Genomic DNA, 10,006 nt, shown 5'->3' on the forward strand with positions numbered 1-10,006 from the left:
CAGGGCAGGTACAGCATGGGGTTAGATACAGAGTAAAGCTCCCTCTACACTGTCCCATCAAACACTGTACTACTCCCCTCAGTTCCTCACTATTTATCCCACCAATTCATCTCACTGGTGATGAGAGATGGTTAAGGTTAGAAAACTACTTCTTGATGTCAGAGAAAGGAGCCTCCAAAAGTGCGAGAGGGGTAAGAGGAGGCTGTCCCTGAAATGATGAATGACAGGTCTGAGATGGCAGGCAGGGCCTGAAAGGCACTTTTTTATTCAGTAATTAAGGTTCTCTGATTTATAAAAGTACACAAGTCTCACTGCTGGGATTAGGCACATGTACAACAGAAGGCTGGATCGTCCCACCCTCAGATCATCCATCACCAGAGTCACGGAATACTGACCATTCCAATTATTGGAATGACCAGAACAGGAAGGCGGTGCATGGACTGAAATCTTATTATATTTAAAATTCAGAGGTTGTGTGCAAAGGCACACGCGGTATCTCAGTGATGTAATTACATAGAATTTACAGCACAGAAACTGGCCATTCGGCCCAACAGGTCAATGCTGCTCTTTATGCTCCACACAAGCCTCCCACCCTTCTTCATCTAACCCCAATAGTATAACCTTCTTTTCTCCCTCATATGTTTAACTGAACTAATAAAAATGAGCTAGGGGCAAAAAAAGAAAAAAAAAATCGCTCTTTGCACTCGGACATGATTCCTGAAGACTGGAAGGAGGTTAATGTTGTCTCCGTCTTTAAAAAAAGGTGACAAGACAGACCCGGGTAACTATAGACCCATTAGTTTGACATCAGTAATAGGCAAGATGCTTGAGGGAATCATTAGGGATGCATAATATGAATGCTTGGATAGAGAGGGACATATTGGGGACACCCAACATGGCTTCACAAAAAGGTCATATCTTACAAATCTAATTGTATTTTTTGAAGAAGTTACTAAGTTGGTAGATGAGGGAAGCCCAGTAGACATTTTCTACTTCGACTTCCAAAAAGCTGTTGATCAGGTACTGCACAAGAATCTTCCTTAAAGATCGAAGACTCCGGTATTAGTAGTAGTATTAGATTGAGCTGAATTGAGAACTGTCTGGCAGGAGGTAGGCTAAAAGTAGTTATAGATGCATTTGGGTCTATTTGGAGATTGGTCACTAGTGGTATCCCACAGGGATCGATATTGGGACTGTAGCTCGTCACTATTATTAATGATCTGGATGTAGGTGTTGGGGGCACGATCTGCACATTTGCAGATGATACTAAGATCTGTGCGACTGTCAGGACTGTAGACGATGCTCGTCTGCTTCAGGCAGATCCTAATGTGTTGGGAGGTTGGGTTCATGACTGGCAAATGATATATAACTTAGATAAGTGTAATGTTTTACATGTGGGCAGGGAAAATGCTCAACATTCATACATCTCTCAGGGAAAAGCATTAAAGGAGCTGGAGATAGAAAGAGATTTGAGCGTTCTAGTGCATACATCTCTAAAAGTACATCAGCAATGCCGTAAAGCAATAGCGAGAGCAAATAGGGTGTTAATTAGGGTGCATTCATAGGACAACTGAGTACAAGACCATGTATACTATTTCGTCCATGTACAAGACCTTAATCAGGCTGCACTTGGAATACTGTGCCCAGTTTTGGTCTCCTCCGATGGTGGGTGATAGTGAAACTTTGGAAAGGGTGCAGAGGGGGGCCCACTAGACTATTTCCCAGTTTAAAGTATCTCAGTTATCACGATAGGTTAAGAGAGTTGAGACTCAACACTTGAGAAGCGTAGCCTTAGAGGGGATCTGATTGAGGTTTATAAGATAATGAAGGGAATAGATTGTGTTCCAGTTGACAGTTTGTCCAAATTAAATAAGTTGGGATCAGGGCCAGAATTTTAAACTGTACAAGGCCAGATCTAGGTTCGATGTCAGGAGGTGGTTCTTTTCCCAGAGAATAGTGGACCTCTGGAACAAGCTGCCGTCTCGTATGGTGGATGTAGATTTGCTGAATTCCTTCAAACGAGAGCTGGACATGCTTCTGGCTGGGGCGGAGATCACCTCTTACAGAAGGTAGGTACTGTCGGGAATTCATTGCCAGAGTGATCTCCTGGACTAGTTTCGATTGCCTAGATAGGTCGGAGAGGAATTTCCCAGATTTTTTCCCCCAAATTGGCCTGGGTTTTTAATCTGGTTTTCGCCTCTCCCAGGAGATCATGTGGGGTGGACTGTAGATGTTGAGATACATAAGGTATTTTAAATGTGTGGGATAGGCTTGATGGACCAGAGGGTCTTTACCCGTTCATCATTGTTCATATGTTCCCCTTAAATGTATCTATACTATACACCTCAACTACTCCTTATGGTAGCGAGTTCCACTACCTGGGCAAATAAGTTTTTCTTGAATTCCCTATCGGATTCATTGGTGACTATCTTATATTTATGGCCCCAAGTTTGGTCTCCCCCAAAGTCAAAACATCTGCTCTATGTCTATGCCATCAATCTGTAAAGACCTCGATCAGGTCAGCCCTCAGCCATCTCTTTGCTTGAGGAGACTTAGCAAATTCCAAATGAGTTATGACTGGATTCAAATGCACAAAATACATAATTCTTGTCCAAAGTTCCCTTTAAGCTGCGTGGTCGCACAGCTGTCTGGGGGTCCCATGCAGCCCGCTTTTAAATAGTAAAACTGTGTAGAATTTTGAATGGCTCCCGCAGCCTGTTAAAGGGGCCGCGGGGGCTAAAAAGAAATTACAGGGTACATTACTCCTGTCACACCCCGAGATGGTTTTATAATGAACATGTCTAGCAGCAAGTGCTCTTCACCGGTACAGCGGGTTATCCAGGGGTCGAGTGGCAGTGACCCCTATACTCAGTGTGCTGGGGGTTACCCAGGGGTCGAGGGGCAGTGACTCCCTGTACCCAGTGTGCTGGGGTTACCCGGGGGTCGAGGAGCAGTGACTCCCTGTACCCAGTGTGTTGGGGTTACCCAGAGGTCGAGGGTCGGTGACCCCTATACCCAGTGTGCTGGGGGTTACCCAGGGATTGAGGGTCGGTGACCCCTGTACCCAGTGTGCTGGGGGTTACCCAGGGGTCGAGGAGCAGTGACCCCCCCCTGTACCCAGTATGCTGGGGGTTACCCAGGGGTCGAGGAGCAGTGACCCCTATACCCAGTGTGCTGGGGGTTACCCGAGGGTCGAGGAGCAGTGATCCCCTGTACCCAGTGTGCTGAGGGTTGCCCGGGGATCGAGGAGCAGTGACCCCTGTACCCAGTGTGCTGGGGGTTACCTGAGGGTCAATTGGCAATGACCTCCCTGTACCCAGTGTGCTGGGGTTTACCCGGGGGTCGAGGAGCAGTGACCCCCCCTGTACCCAGTGTGCTGGGGGTTACCCGGGTGATGTGTCCCATTGACCAGCAGTGACACCGAGATTACGGGATGGGTGCATTCCGAGTGAGCTGGTGGCTGAGCTGAGAGGTGGTGAGCCGGCCCTCGCCTGGACAAAGACCTGGGTGTTGTGCAGATACGGGGCAGACCCGGCCTCGTGGAATGGATAAAACCCCAGTCGCATATTCAAAGTCAGAGTAAAAATCAAGAATCCCTTTTATAAATTGGCAATATCAAAATAAAGGCACTCGATCCAGTTGTGTGGATAAAATCTCTTCACTGGCTAACAAGGCTCCGCCCCTCACACCCAGCCATCACTGGCCCTGTCCCTTTCCCAGGGCAGCGGCTGCTGTCTCTGTTAGAAGCAGTGGGAGATGGAAATCCCGATCCTTCAGGTACGCCTCCAGGCCCTGAAAAACAAAGAAAAACAGATACCAGATCAGCACATTGCTCCACAAGAGGATTTGGACTCCAGCGGGTCAAACACAGCCTCTACCCTATTGCCTTGGCTCAGCTTGAACCATCCCTGGGTGAGATAGACTCTCGCACAATTAATGCCATTTAACAGGGGGAATGAACCATCAGCAGTATAAATGTGGAGAGCAGGCGTCGCTGCTGGCTTCTGGGAACTCATTATGGCAACGGTTGCAAAAGTTGCAGAACACGAGCCATACACACAAACATGTACCCACCAGTACTGTGGAATCATAGTGTGATACAGCACAGAATGAGGCCATTCGTCCCATCGTGCGTGTGCCGACTCTTTGGTATAGCTATCCAATTAGTCCCATTGCCCTGACCTTTCCCCAAATCCCTGTAAATGTTTTCCCTTATCCAATACCCTTTTGGAAGTTATTATTAATCTGCTTCTACCACTCTTTCAGACAGTGCATTCCAGATCACAACAACTCGCTGTGTAAAAAAAATTATTTCCTCAGGTCGCCTCAGGTTCTTTTGTCAATCTTCTTAAATCTGTGTCCTCTGGTTACCGACCCTTCTGCCAGTGGGCAGTGCTCCTTATTCACTATCAAAACCATTCACGATTTTAAACACCTCTATTAAATCTTCTGTTAACCTTCTCTGCTTCAAGGAGAACAACCCCAGCTTCTCCAGTGTCACCACGTAACGTAAGTCCCTCATCCTTGGTACCATTCTAGCAAATCTCCTCTGCACCCTCTCCAAGGTCTTTCTAAGTGTGGTGCTCAGAATTGAACACAATACTCCAGCTGAGACTTAACCAGTGTTTTCTAAAGGTATAGCATAACTTCTTTGCTTTTATACTCTGTTCCTCTATTAATAAAGCCAAGGATCCCTTGTGCTTTTTAACGGCCATTTCAAATTTGTGCATACACTCCCAGGTGTCTCTGTTCCTGCACCTCCTTTAGAATTGTACCATTTTGTTTATTTTGCCTCTCCCTGTTCTTCCTTCCAAAATGTAACACCTCACACTCATCTGCATTCATTTTATCTGCCATGTGTCTGCCCATTTCCCCTGTCTATGTCCTCCTTAAATCTGTTACTATCCTTCTCACTGCTTACATTTCTGAGTTTCGTGTCATCTGCAGCCTTTGACATTATGCCCCGTATACCCTAGTCCAGGTGCTTAATATATATCAAAAGGGGAAGTGGTCGTAATACTGACCCCCGAGGAACTCCAGTCTGAAAAACATCCGTTCACTGCTACTCTCTGCTTTGTGTTTCTTGTACTCATGCTGCCACTGCCCCTTTAATCTCACAGGCTTTAATTTTGCAAACCAGTCTATTATGCGATACTTTATCAAATGCCTTTTCAAAGTCCATATACACATCAAGCGCACTATTCTCATCGACCCTCTCTGCTACTTCATCAAAGAGCAGAGTCATGTGAGCCAAACATGATTTGCACATAACACACCTATGCTGACTTCCATTTATTAACCCATATTTTCCAAGTGCCAATTAATTTTGTCCCGAATTATTGTCTCAAAGTTTTCCTACCACCGATGTTAGGCTGACTGGCCTGTAATTGCCGTGTTTATCACTCTCCCCTTTTTTGAACAGGATTGTAACATTTGCAATCCTCCAGTCCTCTGAATTTCCATCCTTGCTTCCCTCAGTAACCTCAGATGTATCCCATCCAGACCGGGTGACTTTTTAAACTGAGGACTGCCAACCTTTTAAGTATCTCCTCTAACAAACTTTGCTTGTCCAATATCGCATCTCAGTAACCTACCTCTCCTTCACAAGATACGAGCGGTGAGATCTCACACACTGCAGGGGGTTCCTCGGTCTCCTGAAACCTGCAGCAACACACAAGCATTTCAGCAACAGTGTCGTTAGAAATGCGAGCACTCATGTCTAGTCTCCTGACTCTTGCCTTAATCATGTCTCCATTCTGGATCCAATGACAGTCAGTCCTACTCTGAACCTTCACCTCAGGTTCCTTCTAGCAAACTTTTTCTTCCTACTTCCTCCGTGTGTCAAAATCAAGACTTGCTCACAGATCCTGCACTCAAACCCACCCCCGGGGTTACTGGGCCCAGATCCTGCCCTCTCACCCCACCCCAGGGTTACTGGGCCCAGATCCTGCCCTCTACCCTTCCCCCCCCCGGAGTTACTGGGCCCAGACCCTGCCCTCTCATCCACTCCCCGGGGTTACTGGACCCAGACCCTGCCCTCTCACCCACTCCCCGGGGTTACTGGGCCCAGACCCTGCCCTCTCACCCACTCCCCGGGCTTACTGGGCCCAGACCCTGCCCTCTCACCCACTCCCCGGGGTTACTGGACCCAGACCCTGCCTTCTCACACACTCCCCGGGGTTATTGGGCCCAGACCCTGCCCTCTCACCCACTCCCCGGGGTTACTGGGCCCAGACCCTGCCCTCTCACCCACTCCCCGGGGTTACTGGGCCCAGACCCTGCCCTCTCACCCACTCCCCGGGGTTACTGGGCCCAGACCCTGCCCTCTCACCCACTCCACGGGGTTACTGGACCCAGACCCTGCCCTCTCACCCACTCCCCGGGGTTACTGGACCCAGACCCTGCCCTCTCACTCACTCCCCGTCTGAGGACAACAGTCGGGAGCAAGAAGCTTGACTATTTCCCCCTCTCTGATCCAGGGAGGCGAGGGCAACATTGACACCTCAACCAGCACAGACCAGGGACGGAGACTTTGTGAGTGGGCACTTCCTGCTGCCACATTGGGCAGTGCCCAGTGATAGGGATCAGCAGGGGTACAATCCCACTCCAGAGACACGAGCCCATCATTTAGGCTGATACTCCAGTGCGTTACGGAGGGAGTGCTGCATAGTCAGAGATGCAGTCTTTCAGATGAGATGTGAAACCGAGGCCCCGTCTACTCTCTCAGGTGGATGTAAAACATCCCTTCACTTTATTCAAAGAAAAGCAGGTAAGTCATCCCCGGTATCCCGACCAATATTTGGCCCTCAATATTTGCTGTTTGTGGGAGCTTGCTGTGCACAATTTGGTTGCCACGTTTCCTACATTACGACAGTGACGACAGTGAAGTGTATGGGATGTCACAGGGTCATGAAAGGTGCTATTTAAATGCAAGCTCTTTCTTTCATTGCATTGTTACTGCACCACGTGTTAACCAGGCTGAGATATGATTTGTTTCAGTAACTTACTGGCTCTGGGGGGAAATCCGGTTGTTCTTGCTATCCAGGAAGTGGGCACCGGCTCGTACTGCCCAGCAATAGTGCTGCCACAGCAGGGCGCGCCGGGCAGTGGTGGGGGTGTCTTTGCTCCCAGCGCTGTCTGCATTCTTCAGAGGAGAAAACTCATCCTCCCGTAACACTTCAAACACAACAAACTTCCTGCACAGAAACACATCAACACCATCAGGGAACAGAGCACGGCGATAGCCCGTGGGCACAGAGTGCATCATCATAGGCGGTCCCTCGATCGAGGATGACCTGCCTCCACAAGAGTTCACAGATGTTTTAATGAAGGACCCGATGTTCCAGTCCTGTACTCCAACTGAGGGGGTGGAAGATGCCTGTGCGTGGATTTTTTCAATGTGTGGTGACCATTGCACATCAGTCACCACACGGGCTTGACAGAGCTCAGCATTTATCCAGTGGCAAGGGTTGAACCAGGGCAACTGGAGACCTGCTTTCCTGCACGGATCTAGTGTGCACACTTATCGCAGTGCGGGCAGGTCCGTGCTGTCCCTGGGCCCTCGGCTCTTCTGGGCCCCATACCCTCATTCGCCGTACCTTCGCCCATGATGCTCCAGAGCCCGGCGCTCCTGTTCTATTTATAGCCCCGACCTACAGTGGTGTTCTCACACAGGTCGGAGCGGCCCACGTAAACACAGAGTGCAGGGCACGGTGTTAGCCCATGGGCACAGAGTGCAACTTTTAGGGCATCTGCTCAAAATCACAAGTACAAATATTGGCCTGGTCAGCCGACAGTGGACCCACAGTTGCCCCCATACGCACTGAGCCCTGACCCCACTCCTCACGCCGAGCACGGACTCCCTCCACACACCGAACATCGGACCTACCTCCTCCCCGCCACACACACACACAGAGTCCCGACCTCCCCCACCCACACACACACACACACACACACACACACACACGCACCGACCCCCCGCCCCACACACGCACCGACCCCCCGCCCCACACACGCACCGACCCCCCGCCCCACACACGCACCGACCCCCCGCCCCACACACACACACAGAGTCCCGACCTCCCCCCCCCACACACGCGCACGCACCGACCCCCCGCCCCACACACGCACCGACCCCCCGCCCCACACACGCACCGACCCCCCGCCCCACACACGCACCGACCCCCCGCCCCACACACGCACCGACCCCCCGCCCCACACACACACACAGAGTCCCGACCTCCCCCACCCACACACACACACCGACCCCCCCCCCACACACACGCACCGACCCCCCCCCCCACACACACGCACCGACCCCCCGCCCCACACACGCACCGACCCCCCGCCCCACACACACACACAGAGTCCCGACCTCCCCCACCCACACACACACACCGACCCCCCCCCACACACACGCACCGACCCCCCCCCCCACACACACGCACCGACCCCCCGCCCCACACACACACCGACCCCCCCCCCACACACACACACACCGACCCCCCCCCCACACACACGCACCGACCCCCCCCCCCACACACACGCACCGACCCCCCCCCCCCCCACACACACGCACCGACCCCCCCCCCACACACATGCACCGACCCCCCCCCCACACACGCACCGACCCCCCGCCCCACACACGCACCGACCCCCCGCCCCACACACGCACCGACCCCCCGCCCCACACACGCACCGACCCCCCGCCCCACACACGCACCGACCCCCCGCCCCACACACGCACCGACCCCCCGCCCCACACACGCACCGACCCCCCGCCCCACACACGCACCGACCCCCCGCCCCACACACGCACCGACCCCCCGCCCCACACACGCACCGACCCCCCGCCCCACACACGCACCGACCCCCCGCCCCACACACCGACCCCCCCCACACACGCACCGACCCCCCGCCCCACACACGCACCGACCCCCCGCCCCACACACGCACCGACCCCCCGTCCCACACACGCACCGACCCCCCGCCCCACACACGCACCGACCCCCCACCCCACACACGCACCGACCCCCCACCCCACACACGCACCGACCCCCCACCCCACACACACGCACCGACCCCCCACCCACACACGCACCGACCCCCCGCCCCACACACGCACCGACCCCCCACCCCCACACACACGCACGCACCGACCCCCCACCCCCACACACACACGCACTAACCCCCCCACACACGCACCGACCCCCCACCCCCACACACACGCACGCACCGACCCCCCCCCCCACACACACGCACCGACCCCCCACCCCACACACGCACCGACCCCCCACCCCCACACACACGCACGCACCGACCCCCCACCCACACACGCACCGACCCCCCACCCACACACGCACACGCACCGACCCCCCCCCCCACACACACGCACGCACCGACCCCCCGCCCCACACACGCACCGACCCCCACCCACACACACACACGCACCGACCCCCCCCCCCCCACACACACGCACGCACCGACCCCCCCCCCCCACACACGCACCGACCCCCCCCCCCCACACACACGCACGCACCGACCCCCCCCCCCACACACACGCACGCACCAACCCCCCCCACACACGCACCGAACCCCCCCCCACACACACGCACCGACCCCCCCCCCACACACGCACCGACCCCCCGCCCCACGCACGCACCGACCCCCCGCCCCACACACGCACCGACCCCCCCCCCACACACGCACCGACCCCCCCCCCACACACACGCACGCACCGACCCCCCCCCCACACACACGCACGCACCACCCCCCCCACACACGCACCGACCCCCCCCCCCACACACGCACCGACCCCCCGCCCCACGCACGCACCGACCCCCGCCCACACACGCACCGACCCCCCGCCCCACACACGCACCGACCCCCGCCCCACACACGCACCGACCCCCGCCCCACACACGCACCGACCCCCCCCCCCCACACACGCACCGACCCCCCCCCCCCACACACACGCACCGACCCCCCCCCCACATCACACGCACCG

The 10,006-nt window shown here is 54.7% G+C and overlaps 1 protein-coding gene across 1 annotated transcript in view; it reads right to left on the reverse strand.

The window, feature by feature from the left end:
• Positions 1 to 230: 230 nt before the first annotated feature.
• Positions 231 to 10,006, reverse strand: part of uap1l1 (UDP-N-acetylglucosamine pyrophosphorylase 1, like 1) — a 46,551-nt gene continuing 36,775 nt past the window's right edge. Inside the window, exons 7-9 of the mRNA XM_070862979.1 lie at positions 7,008 to 7,196; positions 5,595 to 5,661; positions 231 to 3,792 (exon numbers count right to left, since the gene is read on the reverse strand). Coding sequence (XP_070719080.1) covers positions 3,697 to 3,792; positions 5,595 to 5,661; positions 7,008 to 7,196 — 352 coding nt within the window. The 3' untranslated portion in view covers positions 231 to 3,696. The remainder of the gene's footprint in view (positions 3,793 to 5,594; positions 5,662 to 7,007; positions 7,197 to 10,006) is intronic.

Source organism: Pristiophorus japonicus, chromosome 20 (assembly GCF_044704955.1).
Source record: "Pristiophorus japonicus isolate sPriJap1 chromosome 20, sPriJap1.hap1, whole genome shotgun sequence".
NCBI lineage: Eukaryota > Metazoa > Chordata > Chondrichthyes > Pristiophoridae > Pristiophorus > Pristiophorus japonicus.